General features: G+C 47.0%; 9 protein-coding genes across 9 annotated transcripts; 3 read left to right on the forward strand and 6 right to left on the reverse strand.

The window, feature by feature from the left end:
* Positions 1-93: 93 nt before the first annotated feature.
* BDV38DRAFT_235856 (uncharacterized protein) lies at positions 94-457 on the reverse strand. The gene has a single exon (XM_032053380.1). It carries the CDS (start codon positions 309-311, stop codon positions 120-122), a length of 192 nt encoding a protein of 63 aa, XP_031918172.1. The 5' UTR covers positions 312-457; the 3' UTR covers positions 94-119.
* Positions 458-682: 225 nt separating this feature from the next.
* BDV38DRAFT_278289 (Hsp70 family protein) lies at positions 683-1,201 on the reverse strand (the record flags this gene model as incomplete). Its single annotated transcript, XM_032058681.1, has 1 exon — positions 683-1,201. The coding sequence occupies one exon, from the start codon at positions 1,199-1,201 to the stop codon at positions 683-685; it is 519 nt and encodes a 172-aa protein (XP_031918173.1).
* A 2,571-nt stretch (positions 1,202-3,772) lies between these two features.
* BDV38DRAFT_267916 (uncharacterized protein) lies at positions 3,773-8,686 on the reverse strand (the record flags this gene model as incomplete). The annotated part of the gene is made up of 7 exons (XM_032056673.1): positions 3,773-4,614; positions 4,665-5,317; positions 5,369-5,484; positions 5,550-5,567; positions 5,626-5,736; positions 5,811-6,808; positions 7,399-8,686. The coding sequence occupies 7 exons, from the start codon at positions 8,684-8,686 to the stop codon at positions 3,773-3,775; spliced, it is 4,026 nt and encodes a 1,341-aa protein (XP_031918174.1).
* A 963-nt stretch (positions 8,687-9,649) lies between these two features.
* Positions 9,650-11,391, forward strand: BDV38DRAFT_278292 (putative hydrolase, alpha/beta fold family; the record flags this gene model as incomplete). The annotated part of the gene is made up of 6 exons (XM_032058682.1): positions 9,650-10,429; positions 10,487-10,647; positions 10,708-10,788; positions 10,851-10,974; positions 11,026-11,154; positions 11,209-11,391. The coding sequence occupies 6 exons, from the start codon at positions 9,650-9,652 to the stop codon at positions 11,389-11,391; spliced, it is 1,458 nt and encodes a 485-aa protein (XP_031918175.1).
* A 92-nt stretch (positions 11,392-11,483) lies between these two features.
* Positions 11,484-12,505, reverse strand: loc1. Its single transcript, XM_032051614.1, has 3 exons — positions 12,006-12,505; positions 11,795-11,944; positions 11,484-11,720 (listed from the first exon to the last, which is right to left on the reverse strand). The coding sequence occupies exons 1-3, from the start codon at positions 12,282-12,284 to the stop codon at positions 11,577-11,579; spliced, it is 573 nt and encodes a 190-aa protein (XP_031918176.1). The 5' UTR covers positions 12,285-12,505; the 3' UTR covers positions 11,484-11,576.
* Positions 12,506-12,673: 168 nt separating this feature from the next.
* Positions 12,674-13,872, forward strand: BDV38DRAFT_235874 (putative NADH-ubiquinone oxidoreductase B14 subunit). The gene is made up of 4 exons (XM_032053381.1): positions 12,674-12,818; positions 12,922-12,983; positions 13,150-13,296; positions 13,417-13,872. The coding sequence occupies exons 1-4, from the start codon at positions 12,776-12,778 to the stop codon at positions 13,534-13,536; spliced, it is 372 nt and encodes a 123-aa protein (XP_031918177.1). The 5' UTR covers positions 12,674-12,775; the 3' UTR covers positions 13,537-13,872.
* Positions 13,873-14,058: 186 nt separating this feature from the next.
* Positions 14,059-14,726, reverse strand: BDV38DRAFT_278295 (DNA-directed RNA polymerase core subunit RPC19; the record flags this gene model as incomplete). Its single annotated transcript, XM_032058683.1, has 4 exons — positions 14,059-14,192; positions 14,268-14,344; positions 14,436-14,527; positions 14,601-14,726. 4 exons carry the CDS (start codon positions 14,724-14,726, stop codon positions 14,059-14,061), a joined length of 429 nt encoding a protein of 142 aa, XP_031918178.1.
* Positions 14,727-18,541: 3,815 nt separating this feature from the next.
* On the reverse strand, positions 18,542-19,007 carry BDV38DRAFT_235883 (uncharacterized protein). Its single transcript, XM_032053382.1, has one exon. The coding sequence runs from the start codon at positions 18,787-18,789 to the stop codon at positions 18,628-18,630; it is 162 nt and encodes a 53-aa protein (XP_031918179.1). The 5' UTR covers positions 18,790-19,007; the 3' UTR covers positions 18,542-18,627.
* Positions 19,008-21,312: 2,305 nt separating this feature from the next.
* BDV38DRAFT_278296 (uncharacterized protein) lies at positions 21,313-22,800 on the forward strand (the record flags this gene model as incomplete). The annotated part of the gene is made up of 2 exons (XM_032058684.1): positions 21,313-21,515; positions 21,579-22,800. The coding sequence occupies 2 exons, from the start codon at positions 21,313-21,315 to the stop codon at positions 22,798-22,800; spliced, it is 1,425 nt and encodes a 474-aa protein (XP_031918180.1).
* Between the last annotated feature and the right edge of the window lie 545 nt (positions 22,801-23,345).

The raw sequence follows: 23,345 nt of genomic DNA on the forward strand, positions 1-23,345 counted from the left end.
ATTGGCAGATTGTCACACCTTCTGGATACCCCATTTCATAACTTGAATGCAATCATACCCATGGAAACCATTCCAATATCTGGCATTGTTAATTTTGAAGGTAAAGTAGAATCTTTTGGTTACACATACCCTTTCCTTCGGTCATGGATTTCTCTCTCATACTTCGTCTGACAGATAAAGCCATAATGCTTTCTGGCTACTCGTGACTCAACTAAGACTTTGGTCGCTAAAGGAGATATCTCCCCGAGGAATTTCATCAAAGCGCCTCTAACAACTGCAGTCCACCCATCAATCGGGGCCATGACTTCCATATTTTGAGGAAGAGCATCGCGAGGGTACGGACTTTTGTCCAAATCCCCCAACCAAGAATAGTGCCTTCACTCTTTTCTTAGAGGTCCTCACTTGGTTATCCACAAGAAGATGAATCTCTTGGAGAATTGGTTTAAACAGGTCAACCATCTCCTGTCCGCTTACCCTGAGTCGACCTCGATGAACATGGATAGCGCTGTCATCTGCAATGCCTAGAACAGGTATGATAGAATCCTGGTTCACATCTCCACAGAAAGTTCTCTTTATGACCGTCTCGAAGCGTTGCGTTGCTTCTAGTGTGTCACGATCCCACCCCGGGATTGAGGAGAATCGGCTCTCTAGGAATTTTTCAAATCGCCTATTCAAAAAAGTACTACCAACAGAGTGAGCCATCCTCGGAAGCTTCTTCTTTAAGACGTAGAGTAGGCACCCGTTCAGCAATTGAAAACGTTATGAGATCTACCGTACCACCGCCTGCATCACAGAGAACAACAGTATCGCCAACTTCTAATCCATGAGGATTAGATGCACTCAACGCATGCATTGCAGCAGCTTCGGGCTCAGAGATTAGACGTATTGTGCCATTCCCACCAAAGCCTGCATTCTCTGCACAGCGAAGTGTGGTCATCTTGGCTTTGTCGGGCCACATTGCTGGAACAGTTAGAGCAAACTCCAGGTCAATGCTATCAAACGAAGAGCCAGTCTTGGACTTCAAAATCTCGATGATATGCTTATGCAAACATCGGAGGTAGTCTGTCGCCACATCTTGAGATGAAGAGTGGTATGGCTCGGGGACTCGACGGCAGTCATAGTATTCCAAAGAGAGACGCGAGGCTAAACCAAGCTTCTGATCAGCAGCAAATCCAAGCTTGATCCATTGAATACGGGGCATTCTATCGTAGATCTGGAATCCCCACAAACAAGTCGGCTTAGATTCCCCATACTCATATGCGACTTCAGTCGGCACTTTTTCGCTTGTAATTCAACCGAAAGTAGAGGGACTCTGCGGCCACGGCTTGATAACATGATGTCTCTCCGGCTTGAACAATTGTCAGTGCAAGGACAAAGCGTAGAGACAAAAGTTACTTGCATTACTTGCTGAGGGCACGCAACACTTGAGTAGGTCGTGCCGAAATCCGCAGCCACAACGATTCTATTCCCAGCCGAGGTGTCTCCCATATCGCATGTAATAGATCTCTGCTCTCAATGGATCTGTACATAGAATTGAGTATGACAAAGTGCAGTAGACTGTCTCTCCTTGTACTGATATGTCTGGTTGCGTTGCTTAATGAGGTGAGCTGTAAGACAGTCAATTTGAAACTACCAACAAGTGGAAATAGAGAGTAGTGGAATCGACAGAGAAAGGAAGACGAAATTACTGTGTTGTGTTAGTCAAATAGAAGTGAATATAAAGTACTACAACACTCACTTTCTGTTCTGACCATCACCTCATCTCATGGAATCAGTATAATCACTCGTCCAATAGTTCATCCACTGTATTGCTTCAGATCGACAGTCATCGCTCATCAAGCACCGAGAATCTCAAGACTTTCTTATACTAACCTTGGACATTCCGCTTCGCCTTGCACGATATTCCCTCCCCTGTGCCTTGACTCTTTGTTTTTTTTTTTTTTTATTACGACAGAAAGAACTTGGATGGAAATATCATTTCAATCACAACAGGCTATGATGTATGTATACCCCTCGGTCACAACGTCCTTCGCAAATATTCTGAAGTAATGAACCGTCCTTTAGGGTCAAAATCATCCTTTAGCCGGCAATGTACCAGCCACTACCTCTTCGAGAAACCCGAACCGAGACGAATTCCCGGCACAAAGTGCTTTGAAAAAACTGAAACTAGGTGTAAACGGCATTCACAAGGGTGTGAACTTTGTGAGTCAATGCATTTCGCAGCAAGCTTCCAGGATTGAGCAGATAAAACAACAACTAAAGGACGCACAGCAACGCATCCAGAAGTTGGTGGTTGAACTTCAAACTCAGATACTTAGAACTATGCCTGACTAACAAGCCAGTGATGCGACTATTTCCGAGAAGTTTCTGGTAGCCCGCGATATCATCTGCGAGTGGGTGGAGGGATTTCCTGACATCAAGTCTTTCACCGAAGCTCTATATGAGTCGTCTATCGCCGAGGTATTGATGAGAATCTGTTTACCTTTCCGGGAGAGTTTCAGTTAGAACTCGATCACGCACAAACTGAGGTATTGACAATGATTATCTTCAATATTATTCGAGAACATATACTCGAACCTCTAGTATTCGCCGTGCCGCCAGCGGATCAAGAACTCCTAGGACAGCTTTATGACATGATGTCGATGCTGGAACCGAAAAAAGACTGGCGTGCCCTCAGCCACTGAATACAAGCGATTGCTTATCTTCGTAGATACTAAAAGTATTGATCTCTGGCGGTCAGATACAGTGAGGGCTTACACTGAAACTCAGGTCTACTAAGATAGGATTATTCAACGCTGTTCTGGCTTAGCCGATTGTTTGCATGGCTTTTTCATTTATTTCAGCTATGAGGAAATAGTTGATTTAGACCAAAAGTTTGGAAGGCTTGAGCAACAGATCTTACCACAAATTGCAGCTCTTGCGCTAATATTAAAATGTTCGCCGGAACAAAATCGGTGGGGATGAGATCGAGATTTCGATTGGGCCCAGCCTACAATTGTCTACAAGAGCTATTTGAGTCAGTTCATAATAAAGGATCCCCATACCCACCACACGCTTAACCCTCAGATTGCGAGATTTGCGAATATGCAGGATGATGCGCCTATTGTTGTGGTCCTTCTGGGTTTATATCCGGCCTTGTTTCGCTCGGTCTCTGGAACGCAAAATGATATTCTGATTCAAAAAGCAGTGGTTGTGATCGAAGGATATGAGAGTCTGTCTCCAAACTTGGAAGCAGAGGTTCATTCTCTGGCAGCAAAAGGGTGATATGTGACTCCGATCTTGTGCCTTGCATCTTTCGCTTTTCAAGTTGGAGTGTATTCCCGTAGAGCTGGACATCACCTAGGGAGGTAGAAGAGAAAGGTGTTTTATGCTACAGTTATTGAACTTTGGACCTGCCTTAATCCTATACCTTACTGCTGCTTAACCGATTAACAGATTCCTGACCTCCATCCATCAGGGTCGGGTCCAGACTGCAATGTGTGAGCCGGCGGACACCAGTCGACAAACAACGGCTCTGTAAAGGGCGTGCATGAATCACTTGCTTCATTGGAACCTGGAACGGCTCGGTTTGGCCAAAGTCGTGGAATATACTCCTTGAATACCATGTCTACTACATGATGGAGGGAGTCATGAAATGATGCCTACTATGTCTTCATTGCGCCGTTATACCCTATACACCTCAGACCCTAAATGGTATCATATACTAGACCCAGAAAGTCATATCAGAATAACAAAAGAAAAACAAGAAAAGGAGGATAATAAGAGCCAGGGGCTAGGAGGGCCTTTTCAATGCGGGCGGTAATCCCATCATTACGCGATGGCCCTCTTCGCGGACGCCTTTCGCCTCATCATTCTTTCCTTGCCTCTCCAGAGTCTCTGCCAGCATCTCGTCCGTGACACTGACCCAGAGTCGATCGTTGGCTTTCTTTGCCATGGCACGACCTGCTCGCGCGCTCTTTTCGGCCTGTTCACCGACAACTCCACGGAAATACTTCCAACTCATGAATGTTAGGGTCATGCAAGTAATTTGACTGTTGCTGATTGCCGTGGCTGACTGGAGAGCTTGCTGGAGGAACTGCTTGGTTTGTATGGTTGATTCGGTCTGCACGGTAGCGCATACCAGATAGTAAGCTGCTTGGATATATTTGTTGGGGCTACCCTTGCAAAAGGATTCAACGGTTGCCAGAATGTTGGGGAGCTGAAAGTGTGACGCCTGAGTTGGATCACGAAGTATGAGAACGGTATTGAGGGCTGCAATAAGTGCAATGTCACGCCGGGGGTCATTGCGGGCTGTTTTGCTCGTCGATGGAGATAACGAAAGAAGAGGGGATTGAAAAGCGTCGAGGGCAGCTTTCAGATCGCCAGTTGCTTGTGCAATGGTACCCGCAGCGTACTCCATCAGACATTGAACAGTATCGGGTAGACACTCGCCAAGCTCTTGCGCTTCTTGTTGGAGGTCCTTCAGCGTTTTGCTGGCAAGGTCCCAGTCCGTGCGGCCACAGGCAAGGAACACTTGTTGAAGAAGAAGGTTACAGTACAGCGTCCTGCGCCATTCTACACGCCTATTCGCATTGACCATTGATTCAGTGATGTCCTGTGGCGATTTGAAACTCCCTAGACAACGAAGTTAGCGTTAACCTAACCAAAGCTGACGCGGCGCTTACCCTGTATCATGCGTATCCCCTCCTGGAGGAACTTCTCAGCTTTACGGCCATCGTAGGAGTTCTTGCAGCTGAGCGTGATGGAACTTAAGAAATAGCAAAGCGCATAGAGGTCATGCTGAGGTAGCCAATTAAAGCTCAAGAGCAACGTGCCATTCTGGACCTGAAGGATGTCCCCGGTGTCTATTGACGACGGTCCTGCGGATTTGCCACTTAGAGGAATGGAGAACGACCCATCGGCGCGCCAATTAGGGTCGTTCAATCGCTCGTCCATCAGGTCTTGTAAGTTCTTCAACTTCTGTGACGATTGATTGATGTCATATTCAAGAAGGCTGCAACAAATATCGACCATTTGCACAAGCGTCGTCAGCTGCGGTATATGGCGAAGCTCGTCATTCAGCTGGTGGCTCCGAGCTACCGCCAGGGCGCGCTGAGCCTGTTCAATGGAGTCGAAGCCGGATCCCTGTTGTAGATGTGCAAGGGCCTCGGTGACAGCCGACATGGCCGAAACAGCCTTATCGCCATGGCGGTTGGCCATATTAGCTATCTTGTGTAGGTGTTGCAGGGCTGTAACGGAGTCCTGGTGGGCTGAGGAAGACAGCGAGAGGGATACTCGAAGGAAACGAAATGCATACTCCCAGGCAGAGTGCCGATATCTATGCTAGTCAGCATATGCCCTGTGCATCGTGAGCCTGAAAATCACTCACGCTTCGACATCCTGGATCATCCCATCCACAGCTTTCATTGAGGCCTTAGGGTTTGTCTTGTGTAGCATCCGTGCCAAAAGATGTTGCATGCTGTATTTTAAGTCCAGCATACGGTTCTGCAGCATTGTAAGTAACCAAGAAAACAGCAACGGAATACTGAGTTTAACGCAAAGCGACTTACCCGCTCGCACAAGTCAATCTATCAGCACGATGTTAGCAGCGTGGCCTGATAGTGAGAGTCTAGGGGTTTGACATACGCCTTTACTCAATGCGGTCTCCGCTTCGAGATCATTGTCCGTCTCCTCGAACAGAATGCGCGCATACCTTAATCGCACAAGGGCTTCGACTCGGGGTTGTAATCTCCAGTTCTAACCAGATTCGAAGAATACAGTTAGTCAGAAGTAGGTAAGATCAATATCAGCGAAGCGAATTCCACACCAACCTTCAACACCGCTTCCAAGCAACCAAGACCCGTCGCGACCAACTTATAGTATTCCTCCACTTGCAATTCTTGTTTCAGTAAGGCGACCATAGTTCCGTTACTATGGGCCGCGTTGAGATACTCATCCGCCATCGCCAGGAGGAGGACCTGATAGTCGATGGGGGGCTTTGCTGGTTTTTGGTGTGTCATTTGACCAGCCGGTCGCTGCGCTTGCTTCTTGGACGGCGGCCGTTGGAGTTTCTGCTGTATTTCCGGGGGTGGAGCTGGTATCAAGACTTGGGGGACTGGCCTGGGTGACAGTACCGGGGGGGTTGCCGTAACAGGTGGGGGTCGGACAGTTGGGGGATTCGGTGCAGTCGCGGCGGTAGTTTTGGGCATCGCCTTTGGTGTAACCTTTGGTGTGGGTTTCGGTGTAGGTTTCGGTGTAGGCTTCGGTGTTGTACTTGGTGTAGCACTTGATGTAGCCTGTGGGGGCTTGCCATAAACTTGGTTCCCTTGGTTTGGACTAGCAGCTGTGTAGTACGTTGGTTGCGTTGCGGCGGGGGTAGTGAGTGCAGGGGAGACGCTACTGGCTGCAGCGGTAGAGACCGCAGGTTGTCCACCATATTGAGATGGCCTTTGGGCAAATTGGGAAGGCGATATAGAAGGGAGAGGCGGCGTGTTGAACAAGTCGGATGGGTTCACATATTGCGGTGGTGGCGGCTGTTGTTGTTGCGGTTGCGGCGGCGGTTGAGGTTGAGGTTGAGGTTGTTGATTATAAGTGTGTGCGTAGGCGGGATAGGCCGGGATCATGACCTGAGGATAAACGACTGGCTTGCCATATTGATATGGCGAAACGTTCGAGTGGGCATTATTGTACAGTAGCTGCTGCGGCTGGATGGTCTGCTGGGGTTGAATAGGAGGCTGCTGCAGGTACTGCGAAGGATATTGGCCGTTATGAGGTGGTGGTGGTGGATAGCTCATCGCCCCAGGACGCAGATAATGCTTCGTGGTGATCGCTGCACTCTGCTTCTCCCGGAGTCTATACTTTCGTTCATTTAGAAGTAGAAGTTGGTGATCACCTTTTGGGGAGTGTTTGATCGCGATATTAAATCCGCTTTCCCTTTTGAGGTCGGCTTCGGAGAAACCCCCAAGGCGGTCAGTTTGAAGACAAAGAGTGAAGCCCTATTTATTCTCTCGGTATATACATTCATTGTGAGATCCTTCTCTATTAACCCCCATTCTATAGACAACTGTTTGTATATATAAACGCCCATTAACCTTGTCTAGTATATACCCAAGCTGAACAGGGCGTCAATTGCCGTCCATCCCCGATCAGCACTTCCAAGTGGCTACCCATATATTCACAATGGAGAGATTCGATGTATATTTCTAGACTTCTAGTATAGTCTTTATAAAGAGTTAAGCCAACAAGAAATAGTAATTACACGTTAAGAACAAAAAAGCAAACAGAGAAAAGAGAATATTGAGTCATATGATAACACCGAATCCCAAAGTAGCGCCTCTATACAGTACCTTTGCCATTCCTTTCACGAGGCATAGCCCACCCAACCTTCCTCTCCTGGCGTTCCATGCATTCAGATCATACCAATCGATGCATATAATTGATTTATTGACTGGCTCTGCATACCGGGTTCTAGAATGTCCATCTCGAGAGACGGGGGATCATTAAGAGGAGGGTGTTCGCGGATGGTCCAAGGGCATAACTCGCTGCAGTTGTCCACATCGATCGTATTCTCTGCCGGATGGATCCTCTGCACGGCCCATGCTTGATCCGGGATAGGGGACGTCCCTCCAAGACATCTCTCAGTCCAAAAGAAATATGTAGCTCTTCCGGAATTCTCGTCAATATGACAAGGTTGTTTGCGAGGGCATTTCAACGAAGAATTACAGGAGTTGCAAACGGATATTCGCTGGCAGGAGGCGCAGAAACTATCATACAGTCGGCAAATTGTGGTTTGGCAGACGCTGGAGAGCCAGAGATCAACTGATCGGTGTGCGCATCCAAATCGAGGTGTGATAGACTCTTCCTTCCCTAGCTGCCCTGATCCCGTTGATAGTTGATATTCAGTCTTGATCTTCAACTGGCCATTCTCGTCTAACTCCGGAAATAATTCAATCTTCAACTGTGTAGAGCCATAGTTTTCGGTGCAGGTATGCCAGCAAAATCGTTCCCGGACATCAGTTCCAAATTGCGCAGTCAAGGCTGTTATCGATTTCTGTCGCATCAGCAAGAGTTCAACGAGGTCCATTTTATCTCGGAAAGTTAGCTTTTTGCATGGACACAAGTCAACTATGCCTGCGAGATCCCCGAGTTCACAGGACCGTTCCTCAGGTTTTCGTTTGAGTTCTCGTGAAGAGAACAAACCTCGTGGATGTAGCTTCAGGCATTTCGAACATGCTCGCCACGTGTTGTTTTCTAGAACTTTGACGAACTGCCACCGAGTAGTAACGAAATTGTGCCCATTCCGGTAATGATGGAAGAGTGGTGCGAAATCCCGATTGAAGTGCAGTGACTTGGAGTCCAGGATTGCGCCGGATATTGCAAAGAGACGTTTACACGTCAATGCTAGAGAAGCCTCTGCCAGCACGGGTAGATGAGAAACGATCTCAAGCAGTAGCTCGGTGGGCAATTCGAGGAGGTAACACCGCTTTTGAGAGCCAGGATTTGACCTGTCCGGACTTCGTGACCAAAGATGCATCTTTGTGATAGTCTTAAATCTTTTCCCAGCACGACGAAGACCATATGCCATATCGATGGAAAACCGTGAATCTGGACCATAGACTGTACCGAGAACCAGGGCCTTCTTGAGCTGTTCTCGGATTTTTGAGGGTTTTGTATGGGGATGTGTGTCTGGGGACCGACAGAGACTCATAGGTGAAATGGGAGCCAAATCATCTCCTGCTGTTGCTGGAGTCTCATGGCGTATAATAAGAGGACTGGGAGCGTACCGCGTGACGAAAAGATAACCCTACAAGAAAGTGAGAGGGAGTGCAGAAGGAAGGACGTTTGACCTTGAAGTAGTCCACACGAATGTTCTCGGTTTCGCACGCAAACGGCGCACGGGGTAGGGTCACAGTGTAATGCCTGTGATAAGAAATTACATACCAATTCGGTATTGACTGATCTAGTGCAAGCAAAGTAGAAGAGTCAATATGAGAGCCTGCTGATTGGTACTGTATCAAAACTCCACTGCTAAAACTTTTTTAGGAAGTGGGTGCTAAAGCTGAAGAGGTCTATGATGCTATGTTCCATTCTATAGTTGGTTTCCGCATCCGGCATCAACCTGGTAACCGCAATGAGAATTGCACGCACCTCTCGATTTCCAACCTTAAGAATGTCCATGATTGCAGACAAGGGGTTTGAACCCAGAGTGCTTGCAACCCAGCTAGCCTGACCAGGAAAGAGATACAAACGCCGCCATGCCTCTTGTCAACTGACAACCCTCTTTGGCGCCTCGTGATATCCATGACGTACATCACGAGCTGAGTCATCTGGAGGCTGACTGATCATTGAACATCAAAAGCTATACCCAAGATAGCATAGCGCAGTCACTGGCAACGAGATAAGGTGCTTATGTCATGCATTCCCCTATCGGGCAATGATGCCGAGGCACATGAATCCCGGCGCAAAAGAACCTGTTCGGAATAAAATATATTTGGTACGTACAATTATTGGAAGGGTCTGACATCTCATTGCGTTCGTTTTGCTTTTCTTCTTCTCTTTCTTTCTCCTTTTCTTTATTTTATTTTATTTTATTTTTATTTTTCTCTTTTCCACTGATATCAATTTCTACAAGCGTGGTTGGTTGTGATAAGCCTCGTTGCCCTCAGCCCGTATGGCTTCCGCTGAGACCTCCGCTACTACTCTCTTGACCTCCTTCCCGGTGCCAATCTTACTGTCGGGATTGCTTGTAATGGGCATGCTATCATGGTTGCGCCCAAATGGCCGCGTTTCATTCTTTCACTCAAAAGACAATAACCTAATATTGAAGAAAGTCGGGAAAGGAACTAAACAACAGTTTACCTTGACGGATCTCTGTCGTACTGCCACACCAAAGACATGTCGGCTCAACCCGTTTTTGTTCAACGGCCATCTCCAGACGGCCTGGACTACGGTGAAGTTTGATGACGTTCCTGTATACTATAAACGCTGGATGTTCGAAGCCGATAACCCGATGTTCAGTGGGCATTTCGCGGTGGACTTCGTTGTCCATCCATTCGAAGCTCCCAAAGACAGCCAACTGACGGATCGGGAGAGAAAATACACTCAACCATCGGGTTTACCGGAAAGGACAGCGTTCTTCGCGGCAGATGAATTTGAAGCGCTTCCTTCAAATGATACGAAACCCATGCTTGTTATTCTCCATGGCTTGAGTGGGGGGTCACACGAGATTTATCTACGCCACGTCGTGGCACCCCTCATTGCTGATGGGGAATGGGAGGCCTGTGTTATCAATTCTAGGGGCTGTGCTCAAACCAAGATAACCAGCGGCGTGCTATATAATGCTCGTGCCACGTGGGACGTCCGTCAAGCCGTCAAGTGGCTTCGGAAGACATTCCCGAACCGGCCATTGTTTGGGATCGGATTCTCCCTCGGCGCAAATATCCTCACCAATGTAAGTCACCTCTAGCGTAGCTTGCCGGCTGTATCCTGATGGACTGGACTTGTATAGTATTTGGGTGAAGAAGGTGAAGCTTGCCAGTTGAAAGCCGCGGTACTTTGTGCAAGCCCTTGGAACCTAGAAGTAAGCTCCGTGAGCTTGCAAAGCAGCTGGATAGGACTCGAGGTCTACAGTAAAGTGATGGGATCAAACATGAAACGACTTTTTGAACAGTAGGCCGTCCTTCGTATATCTGGACTTACTGCTGGTCGACTAACAGCCAATCTCATTAGTCACGTAGAGGAGGTCTCCAAGAATCCTCGAGTTGATATTGATGCAGTTCGGAGTACTAAATACTTGCATGAGTTCGACCGGTGAGCAGCCACACTATATGATATTATCTCCAGGAGGTTCCTGACTTGTCAATTCGCACTAGGGCTTTGCAATGTGCATCATGGGGTTACCCCACAGAGGGTGCTTACTATCGTGATGCTTCGTCCGTTGATTCGCTGCTTGCTATTAGGATCCCTTTTTTTGCTGTACAAGCTGAGGATGACCCGGTGAGTTCGACACGCTGAATTTTACTACTCTCATGCGCTGACTAGCAACAGATTGCTACCGTCAAAGCACTTCCTTTCCAAGAAATCGAACAAACCCCTTATGGTGTTATGATGACAACGTCCTGGGGTGGGCATCTTGGCTGGTTTGAACTTGGAGGCAGCAGATGGTTTGTGAAGCCAGTAAGTTGTTGTCTACTATTGCTGCTGCTTTCCCACACCTAATACGTTGAACAGGTGACCAATTTCCTAAACCTCATGGCCAAGGAAATCGACCTCAAGACTCCTTTCTTGGTTGAGAACCCCGAGAAAGCTCCAGGCCACGCTGCCAACCATACTAGCAATCTCGATGTAACACCAAAACCGGATTTCAATCCCATGCGTCGCAAACTGGATTTCCAATCGGCACTTTTGAACTAGGCTTATGAAGCAATCGTTCAATCGCAGCTGATAGCTACCGAAGCCGTCGCTCAGTGATGTGAGTTATAAAGCAAGAAGATTGTCATGAGTTGCCATTCATGTCAAAGCATAGACCGGTGGAAACGCCAAACCCCATCTAGATACATAGACTTGGTATAGACAGAAATACTTTTGTACAAAAATTCTCAAGCAAATGAAACGCTTTTCCTCTTTCCTTTCGACTTCGAAGACGACCCGTTAGTTTGAGCTGCTGTAGTATCGGGTTTCGTGTCTTCATTGCTATCACCCTTGCGCTTGCGCTTTTGACGGATCGCTGCCTTGGTCTCCTCCTGTTCGCCGATATTCGTTAGCAACTTATGGCCTCCTTGGAGAAGAAGCACATCTTCGGAGCAATATAACGCACCAATTTATTTTTCTTCTGTGCTTGTCTAGCCTCGGCTTCCTTTCTCTTCGCTTCTCGGATCTCTTCTAACTGACGGGCCTTCTGCAACTTGGACTCAATCTGCCCTTCTTTCTCAGCATTAACCATAGCAAGAATGGTAGCCATTCCCTCCTGCGAAAGCGCATTAGCAACGAGGCGTGCAGACGAGGAACTATGCTGCCCATAGACATACCTGGTCATCAACAAAGACCTTTCCCTTCTTCTTCCCTTTTGGTTTCACCACCCCAACAGGCGTGATTGCATTCAACTTCGGCAGGTCCAATTCCTCCTCCGTATACTCTCTCTTCTTCTTCTTCTTCAACTGGCTTGCTTCGGTGCGCGCCTTCGACTTAACTTCCTTTGGCGGCGGGCGCTTGGCGGCTTTCTTGCTCACTTTCGATGCGGAGGAAAGAGGCTTGCTCTTATTCGAGTCTTTCCCTGAGGGCTTAGCCGAGCCCGGTTTTGCTGCCATTGTTCTTTTAATTTGTTTTATTCGGAGGTATCTATGAGGTTATCGCATGTACGTGGGGATTATGAAAAAGAGACTCGGCGATGAAGACTCGAGACTAAGTCACGCCACAAGCGAGATAGAAGGATAAATTGAACAACCTTGGGAGGGCAACAACAAAAATAGACTACCCCACCAGTGCGATATAAGACTTAATAGTGTAATGGGAAAAGTTTAAAATGAAGAAGAAAAAAAGGAAACGAAAGAATTGAAAGATCCAAGCCCCGTTTCGCAGAGACAGAACGGCGAAGAAATTTTTTGAATTAGGTAGGCGGTGAAAGAATCCCGCCGAGAGCATGCACCGACCTCCACCATCCCATCTCATCGTCACGCTAACCCAAGCCCGAAAGGAACGTCGACTCTCTTTCTCAGCGTCTCTCCCCTCTTCCCCCCTCCCTCTCAGTGTGCCATTGTCAAGTACCCGGCCTGGGGTTACAGACTCACATCCTTCTAAAATGACCATCAATCCTACTTACCTCGCGCAGCGCACGCGCTCCTGTACGTCCACCTTGCTCCCAGCTGGCCCAGCCGGTCCGACCTTTAGAAATTGCCGCGATGTCAATGGACGAAAATGCAAAGCTAACCATCTCACCTCCAACAGCTGTCAACTGGACTGACGCCAAAGCCCGTGTCCTCAAGTCCTACAGAGAATGGCTTAGAGCGGTCAGTGAACCCAATTCTTGTCTCTGCTGGTGTGCTGGCGTGTGTAGTCGTGGGAGGTTCCCGACATTCGATATCACAACTGAACCCAGTCGCTCGACCGAAGATTGTACCGAGTCATTACTTTGAAGTGCGAGAAAACTAACATGGAACCCATTGAACCGAACAGTCCCCCGAGATCCAGACCATGTACTCCCTGAACATGCCCGTATCCGCCATCCGCACCAAGGTCCGCCAGGAGTTCGAGAAGCACCGTTACGTGAAGCAGCTCGGTGCTGTCGATGTCCTGCTATTCCAGAGCCACTCTGAGTACCAGGTTAGTTCAAGTTCGGTCTTTGCTGAGATGCGATGATGCCGAGTGCACGGTTGCACTTGTTCCATCGGAATCATACCATCTTCAGGATCAAGTATACTGATACTTTTCTCTACGCGCTAGGAAACTCTTAACTACTGGAAGCAGCTTTCTCATGTGATGAAGTACTTCCGTCCAGAGGAGGACCCCGGTGCCCGGCTACCCCCTAACTTCATCTCGGGCTTCTTGGAAGGCCGCAATTGAATTGAATTGTTCTTGAGTATCTTTGCATTGAAATCTTTACCTTGGTTCGGGGATTGCACCGATAGAGTGTTATGTAAATATTGTCAGAGTAGCTAACGTCGGATCTGTAAGTTAGCCGGTCCTTGATAGGCGTAGTGTAGGTATAGTAAAGTTACGTGCGAGATCACCCTCAACCATTCTTACGAGTTCCAGCAACCTAACAAATCCGAGAAGATACATGCAGATAGCATTGGACGCTACCATCTAAGGCCCACCCCGTTTACCAGTATCCAGAATTTGTATGCACTACGTTGTCCAAAAAGCCCTACTAAGTGTGAACCATAAGAATGTCATCAAACCCACATGTTCTTGATACATAGCGCATGATATCAATAGTCTATAATAACAATGGCTGAGTTGCTGAAAGGGCATAAATAATGCTGAGCCCAACAGCAAAACTTTTATCTAAGTGTACACAACGCCATACAAACACCGCAGACCGAGTAAATCAGAGCAAATGCAAGTTAGAAAATGGTAATGGTTTTAAGAGCTCATTTTATCAGCCTCGGAGGCATTAAAGGCATCACGAGAGGCGGTAAACTTGTCCGTAACAACATCACACAGATCCATCAGGGAATCCAAGCCCTTCTCCAGTGCTTCCACTGCGTTCGTTGTGTCTGGGTTCCAAAGATTAGCTTTGTTCAAAGAGAAGAGCAAGACCGCAATTCACAAGAGAGGACAGTCGAACATACCATAAGTCTGAATGCGCAGATTCATCTTAGTCTCGGAAGGATGGGGAATAGTATATCCACAGAACTCAACCTGAGGACTTTTCAAGCTGTTAGTAATTCCATATATCTAAACTAGCACGACAGCCAAGAACAACGTCAAACGACAGAATAATAAGCAACAGCGCATACTTCTTCATTATAGCATATCGTAGCGCATTGCCCAATGTATGACCCTCGCCTTCAAACTGAAAAGAAGCCGCTGTCTCGGTAGCTCCGGGAAGCTGTCGTCATATGAATTAGTAACGAACATCTTCGCTTTCTTTAGACGAAATGCGAATATTGAGAGAGACGAACGACAGTGATCCGCTTTTCCTCCAATACCTCCTCTTGCTCAACCTGCTGTTCTTGTTCTTGAGTTGCCGCAGCGGTGGCGTCCATCATGGACTGGTCTTGATCTTGGGAGTGCACGGAGGCAGGCATGGTGTATGTTGTACGTAGGGTTGCACAGGCGGAGAAGCAAATTGCCACTTGAGAAGAAGTTGTGAACTCGGCTTCGGATTTGCTGGTGACGAGGTGCAGCTTAAGATGGGTAGATTTGGATTTCCTGGAACGAGATGCTCAGGCGATTGCGTTGGGCACGGTACCGGGTAGGGGTTTTAATGCACGTTCTCGGGAGGTGGCAGGATTTTGAAATGGCCGCTTTGTTCTACTCCAAGCCTTCTTGCGATTTATTCTTGGTTGTGGTCCCTCAATTGTGAAGCTATCAGAATTGATGCCGAGTCCGTCGCAAAGCGGGAAAAAAAGCGAAAAACGGTTATCGATAGAGAGATTGACCGCCTTCGGTGTCGGAGGTTTTTATTCTTGGCAAAATCACTTTTAGACTCAACAACGGACATCTTTCTTTCAAAGATCTTACTGTGAAATAAGTCAGGTGATTTGTAGGAAGGCAGTCAGACATTGTTATTGAAATTCTTGATGTAGAGACCTCGGTTCTGTGCCGCCATAGTTTACAGTCTTTCGCACACAGGTTGGTTACTCAGAACCGAGTGTACGATATGAAAACCCTCCTTGGCGGTCTAGGTAAGTTCTAGGCACCAGATATAGACGCTTAATTGGGGTAGAGCGATGGGTGGCCTTTGGGTGCTGCTCGTGGCGTCTTGAAGCTAGTATAACGGCTCTGCGAGAAGGACCAAGGAGGCCCTGACATGACAGACCCAAGGAGCTTATCATAGTAGTAGGACTAGAAGTCGAACTCTAAACCTGAGAGGGAATCACGGTGTCGATAGTGATATAAAGACGCCCGGATTTACACATACATAATTTCCCAACCACCCTTAATGGTCCTCGCATATGTCCTCCTGAACCGTCGCCTGCGGTCAAGCTCCATAATATAGCATTCATGATTTATACGGACAGTTCTTTGTCACCACGGGTGGGGGAGTACTATTACGCTTTCCTACATGGATACGACTGACCGTTCAACATCCTAAAAATAGCTCGGGTCGTCCATGAAGAATCGATCGAAATGAAACTTTTGAGGACTTATTTCCCAGGTGTATGTGGATGGAGTAAACAATATCGAACCGCTCGTTGAGAAGGCCACCCAGCTCTCCCAAACACATTGATCTAGGAAGTAATCCGAAAAGTTAATATTGAAATTAAGGCATACCAAACGGACGACGTAAGGAACTGTCCCATACAGCATAAAAGGAGGAGGGAGATGGTGGATAGACATCTAATTAATTCTAGGCAGCTCCCACGAACCTAGGAGTTTATTGCGATCGACTGAGGGCCATCTCGCTTGACGCAAAGACCACCTCCAAGTCCACATGGGAGATAATATTAACAATAGATGAACAGTCCGTGCAGAAACAAGTTTGCCGTTTATATCTATCGTAAATCTCATGGAGTGCGTAATAGTATACGTAGGACGGAGTACACCCCAAGAGATGAGGACGAACAAACTCAACTCTCGCGGATTGAGCCTCGGGGTCCATTCGTTCTCCTGAACCTAGTCAAGTAATAAAACGAGTGAGTAATGCTAATGAAATATTTGATAGATTTGTCGCGAGAACAAGAATCGGGCTAGTTAGCGAGGGTCCTATGACAGGATTGAATTGCCCACGTCATTTCAATCTTTCATCTTTTCACATGAATGTTCCAAGTCGACGGCGAATCAAGGAAAAGATAGTAGTAGGTAGTATCCGGTATGGCATGTATGCAAGTAGCAGGATTTGTGCATCGAGTCAACGTGTTCATGTCATGAACCTGGAACCATAGCGAGAGGGCCAAGTCAGAGTTGATCTGGACCCGACGGGCACATCCACGGAAGCTACTCTGGAGTAGTATAGTAAAATAATAATTTCTGGAGACTCGGGAAGGCAGAAAATTGGAAGACCCATAAACTAGTGGTTCGTGAAATGGCTGGCAGCTCGTTCCTTAAATCTAATTTGCAAGGAGGGCACGTGGGTCCGCCAGCGTGACTTTAACTACGGAACGACTATGGGCGAACTAGTTTCATGGCTCGATAAAAAAAAAATCATCACAATTATAATAATAAGAGTAATTAATTGCACAACAAAATTGATCGCATATGATCGTATTACTTACTCTTTTTCATGTTTTTGAGATGATTACTCATAAAACCAAACCCAACTGGTAGGAAAATTCCCCGCTGTCTCCACCAATATTATTATTATTACTATTATTATTATTTTTATTTTTATTTTTATTTTTTTTCTTTTTACCTCCCCGGGGACGCCATGATGCCACTTACGGTAATCGTGCTAGAGATAAAGTATTAGGCGATCGGGTTTCCATGTCAAGAAATACGCGATGCCACTCTGTGGCACAGGGTTCATGTCAATACAGTTAGACAACAAGCATGTAAGAGTGTTAGTAAAACAGTTTATTGTACAGCTCCTGCCTACTGATACATTAGGAAACATACGAACTCTGTGGCCCCTACTGCAAACTAACTCCAACTTGAATCCACCCCCCCCGACAGGATTTAATCCACGAGTTAGCAATAACCAACGCAGGGATCGATATGATTCTGGCTCCTTAGTCGAAGCGGTCTGTATTTACCCTGGCGGCTGGAATGAGCCCTTATCGAGGAGGCACCACGAGGTAAGATCTCCCCAAATATCATCTTGACCTTCCAAGAGACTCTCGCTTTGTCTTGGCTTGGCGATTTCTCACCATGCATCGGTTAATATTTCTACTTCGTCACTTGGATCGCTAAGAGATATATGTCAGAGATACATTTCCCCATCGCTTTCGGCTCCAGAGTTGGGTTAATAAGGTAGTTTCACAGTGAAATAGTTACATAGCTTACTGGGGCTGGGCAAATGAAGTAGATACAGTAAGTACCAGCCTTGAAATTCGGTACAGCGGAGATACAGGGCCGTGATCAACCAAACCCTGCTTCTTACTTTTGGTTTAGGGGAATTTGACGGTGAAATGAGAGTTGAGCTAATTTCGAACAAGGTCTTGAGTAGATGACCATTACCACGGAACAAAACTGAACGAGGAGCCAGAAAGGAGAAACTAAAGATCAACAATAGAAATATAGAGGAAAAGAGTAACTTGAAGAATGATGATCGATTAATAATGACAGCCCTGAACGTCTAATCTAGGTACTTTGCAGCCGCTCAGGCCTTTTAACTAGACTCCCTGTCAACCCAAGGATAGGCAAGCCGATCCCATCGTAATGGGGACGAATACGGAGGGATCGGAGGTTAATCCAGGGGCGATCGTAGTAATTTGTTGAGGATCTTTGAAGAGACATGTAAGTGATGACGAGGCAGGCCAGATCATTGATGACCGGTATGGGAGAAGGATGATGGAGAAAAAAAAATCTTTTTTCCCTCTTTCCCCATCTGCCTAGGTAACTGCTAAGACACTCCGGCATTCGATGCTACATAATAGATTGACCGATACTTAGGCCTGGAGCAAATGGGGCTATATTCTCATACTCTCAATGTGACTGTTGACCTGTCTGGGCATGTCACAATGTGACGCCCACAAGCCAGGACGATCCACTTTCCGCGTGATAATCGGGAGACAAAGCAGATCGTGGGAGCTGGTATTAATATAGCCAATGTTTGGTGGTACTGCGGTACTTTGTAACTCCAGACTGCCGGAAGATGTGCCGTCTTCCTGTCTTAGGTAGTTATTTGTTGGCTGATCGCGGCCTAGTCCGTATGATACAAAGTTGAACCTTTTTATTTATTTTTATTCTTTTCTCTCCCCCTTTCTCTTCCTCTCATGTCATTGAGTTTGGTAGGGTTGGAGGTGAAGAAGATAAACCGGAAAAGGTCAAAAGCTATGGAACTGGACAAAAACAAAGGTCAAAAGAACGTGGAAGAAATGTGACCCATCACATCTGTATGAAATAAAAGGAAATAGAATAGATCGCAAATGATATAGTTCCCGGGTTGTCAATATAAAGAGAGAAAAAGAAAATAGTCTCCATGTCAGCCAGTCCGCTCCCAGGTACTAGGTAGATGGACTCGTAGTACATACATACATACATGCCCATGAGCAGTTGCAAGGGCCATGAGGGGAAGGAGCACAGCACTCCCTCGGAGATAAGTTACAAACAGCTTTCCTGGAACAGGAAGGGGACTATTGTTTCCACCAGTTTGGCGCAGGTGGATAACAATCGAGTTGGTGAGGGACGCTTGTGTCGCAGATTCTTTGGGTGCCACTGGAGGCCAATAGTTCGAAGGGGGTGTTTGCTTGGTTTGGCTTGGTTTCATTCCGTTCTGGTATTAAAGTTTGCTGTTATTATTACCTGACACAGAGAGATTCTGAATCGTGTCTGACTACAAGCCATGTCACACCTTGTTATTTATTTATTTATTTGTTTATTTATTCACTTTTTTTTTAGAGGGGGGGGGGAAAAGATGCAGGAAGGGGGATGGAGGAAGAGATTTCAACCTTTGTTTCATAGGCAAGTATTAACAAGGCTCATATCTATCCGATAGAATAAAATCTTCTCAGACGCATCAGGATAGTATTTGGTACAGAAGGTATGGTCGTAATATCACGTTCTCTAACAATTAAGCGCCAGCAGTTTTGAATCACCGACCTCTGGGAACGGGTCGCAAGGGAAGAGCCCCTACATTAGCTGAAAGTAGCCTAGCGGGGGGAAGTTGTCAGCTGGTTGATTACATAGATGGGAAAGGCTTTTTTTTTTTTTTTTTTGGGGATTTTTGCCTTTTGGAATCCTTCGTTTCTTTTCAAACATCATAGAGTACTTTTTCGTTAATTTTATTTGATTTTAAGATGTTGATTGCCTTAGTATGTGTTGAATATAGGATTAATCAAGAATGATTTACAATATATTGGTATATACGATATGGTCACTGATTGCTTGCTTTACCCAAGGTACTACTAGTACTACATGTACATAGTACTGGTGGTACAGACAATGAGACCACCAGCACGCAGCATCATCCGCACTAGAGAAATTGTCACAGAAGTGTCAGATCATCAGCGGATGAGCCCTCACCAGAAACAAACCATGTCTCAGCCTCTACCAATGAGCTCGGACCCTCTCCACTGCACATTTGAGGGTTCAGGAGTTTGATGATTATTACCCTATGGGAGGGTCGATAAGAGAATCTTTTGTAATATTATCTTTCATTATAATTAATTTTTTTTTTATTAATTCAATTTCCTGATCTCTTATTTATTATTTTTATTTTTAATTTTCTAGTTTTCACATCCTTCCAATACATGTTACAAGAAAGTTGTTGTTCCAAATGTATGTATATTCCTACTAGTAGTACTCATCTTGGAGCAGTTCCAATGTTCTCTTCCTCCCTCCCTCCCCCCACATCCGAGCTCCATACATGACTTGTCTTGAATCTCTTGTCTTTTGCTCCGGTTTTGACCCAATCAATACCATACATACAGCTTTCTCTCTCTCTCTCTCTCTCTCTCTCTCTCTCTCTCTCGTTTGGTCTCATTTTGGTGGGCTTTTCCTTTTTTCCTATTTTCTTTCTCTTGGTTTATTACCATTAAGATTATAATCACACTAAAGTGTGGTACCGTTTGGAATTACTACCGTTTCTCAACCCTGATTGATTGACGTGAATTTCTCCTCCCCAGTTCTTTGTCCCACTGGTCGTTTCTTTCTCTACTTTGCCCATACAGTCTGGAAAACCTACTAAATAATCATCATCATATCCGCTCTACTACTACTGCTACTACACCCCTCTTCCTCTTCCTCTTTTTCTTCTCCTTCCCTCTCTTTTCCTTTCTCCTCCTCCCTCCCGTTCCCCTCTCTTTTCTTTTCTTTTCTTTTCTTTTTTTCTTTATTTCATTTCCATAATTCTACCTAAAGGAGCTGAACTTGCCCTGTACACCTCCCTTTTTAGGTCACTTGCGTATCGCTGGGCCAGCCTTGTCGAACATCCCAGTCCATTCCCTTCGCTTGCTTGTTCTGGATCGTTCTTCCGCTCCAACCGACCTCTCAGAGTCGCCGCACTGCCGCCCAGCTACTGCCGTTAGTTAACCGCTGTTCCCAAGCATCCGGCCACACCTCGTCACAGTTTCACCCTCGAACTGCTCGACCAACAGCTGCTAGTGTGCCACATTTTTTTTTGTTGGCTCCCTGCCCTTCTCTCCACACCTACCCTCCTTCCTCTTGTCGCCGTGGGCGATTCATCGTCGCTGTCTTGGTTTCGGTTCCTAGAGCCTTCGCCCCCTCCCCTCGATTTCACAGCTCTATCGTTCTCAGAACCATAGCCGCCGACACTGCCGAGCTTGGAGGTTTGCGCGCTATTTGGTTCGACCTCATCCTACGCTGTCAATAGCCGGGCGCCTGACACAATAAAGCTTGATACCTGGCCCGCAACGCTTCGCTGGGCGTTCTAGAGCATCTGATAGACCGTGGGTGGCACAGTCGTCCCAGCTATAAGAGTCTTTGTGGTTTATATACAGAATAAGGCGTGAGTTGAATGCAGTGTTAAAAAGTGGGGAGTTGTGGATTTTCAACATCGATCGGATACCCTCAGATCTTTCCGGTATATAATTTCGCATTCCTTTTGCGAATATGTCTACTGCAGTTGCGCCTGCCACAGCTGCCCCGTTAACATCTTCGCACATGAATCGTGATCCGAGTCCCAAAAATTGCCCAACGTTGGCACCCACAGCTGGTAGCCATTCTACCTCCACTCCGCCCCGGCCTTCGGGACCTTCTCGGGATGGGTCGTCCTCAAAGAGCTCGCCCGCGGGAAGAAAACAAACGTCGCCTGCGTAAGTATCTTCCTAGGACGCAGAATAATCACCTGAGCAATTGAAAAGCTGACGGTTGACCAGATCGCAAAATGGAAGTGCTGCCCCTAAGGTTATCGTCAAGAAAGAGCCCCCTTCTTCGCCTGCCATGCAATCCCACTCTCGACCTCGCCCGCGGAAATTAGACCTATCAACGAGTCTTCCAACCTCCGGGGGTTTATCAGCCCGCCCTCCTGGTGGTCCTATGACGGCCCGGGAGGGTGTCAGTATGCACCAGGTTGGAATCGCTTGCCTATCGCCGGGTTTCCAGACGCATGATCCAATTATGAGAGAACAGTTGCAGAGAAGTCTGTCAGTGAGAGACCAGCAGAGGTCAATAATTGAATCACGGTTGCAAAGGTCAGCCAAGGATGACGGCCCAGACGGAATAAAACCATCTGAATCCTCCTTCGGTCTCCCCAAAGCCAGTGCTTCGAAGCGGAGGCCTCCCCCAGGTCTCTCTATCGTTCCGCCATCTGCAGCGCAATTTGCCAATGAACGTGTCATCCAATCCGCGCCATTGAATCAGACCTTTACCAGCAGACACCAACTACAGCCGTTGACACGCCAAGTTGCCAATCAGAGTCCTACATTGGGGTCGACATCTCATCTTCATCATATCCCTGTTACTCAAACGAACAATCGGCTTCCTCCGCTTTCCGATGTTTTCGGCTCTGACGCTTTGGGCTCCCGTGAGCAGAACGCAAACCGTGCGCCGTTTTACCAGAACGCATCTAATCCCAACTCTTCCCAGTCAAACAACCTGCCGCCGTTACCGTCTCCTAGAATTCCAGGAACCGCCACCCAGGTACCCAAGCGGCCACGGGAATACCGTTCGGCAGAGGAGGCTGTTCAAGAGCTGTCGGGTGGACGGGAGGACCTGCTGCCACGTATCGTGCACTATGGGGGCCATCAGCCCCCGACTCCACCATCCCCACGTGCCGTCAATGGCCAACCTAAGTCCGCAGCAGTTCACCCAGAAGCGGCTCCGGTACCCAATGCCCAGGTTCCCCCCTCCCAACCTATGTACCCCTCTGAGAGGACCGCTCGTCGCCGCACTAGAAGTGAGTACGAGCAAGACAACGGAAGTCCTCCCTTAGGCCACGGTCCTGAACCACAGTATCGGCCAAACCCAGCGTTGGCACCCGGAACAGGAGCTAGCTATGGCCCATTCGGAGCCGGCAGAGACTCGCCTGAGTCCCAGCGGAGAAAGAAAGAAGAGTTTTTGGCACTATGTGCAAGAGCATGGGATCTGTTTCATTCATAAATTTCTTGTTAATCACGGCCAATCTTCTTCAGTACCCTTCAAAACCGTCCAGTTATAGTTTATGTCCAGCAACTCAGACGGGAGATCATTTTCCTACTCGTCTGTTGTGTCCACAACAACGTGAGACTCATAGTTTGATGACTGGCCACTAGCGGATATTTTAACAACCGCTCGGATGTATCTTTATAATGGGCGGTGTCAGCCACCTGGACATGATGAATATGCATGACTATCTATACGAACAGCAAGAACAGGATGCCATCCTAACTGGTGGAGGGTTAGGTTGTTTTTGACGTTGCCCTTACATTGTGATTTGATATTTTCATTTTCATCGCTCTTACCATCCACTTTATTCTTTTCCTTCTTGTGCTATTTCTTTTTATTCGTTTTCACGTTTATACCATCAAAGTCTGAATTGAAAGGTGCTTTGAATGTGCACCATTTCGATGGACTTGCGAGGCGTTTCCTTGTGATTAATTAGGGTTTCTTTTGATTTGCCAAGACCATGTGAGAACCATATTGATGCCTGTTTTTAAAGGCATGAT

Source organism: Aspergillus pseudotamarii, assembly GCF_009193445.1.
Source record: "Aspergillus pseudotamarii strain CBS 117625 unplaced genomic scaffold BDV38scaffold_5, whole genome shotgun sequence".
NCBI lineage: Eukaryota > Fungi > Ascomycota > Eurotiomycetes > Eurotiales > Aspergillaceae > Aspergillus > Aspergillus pseudotamarii.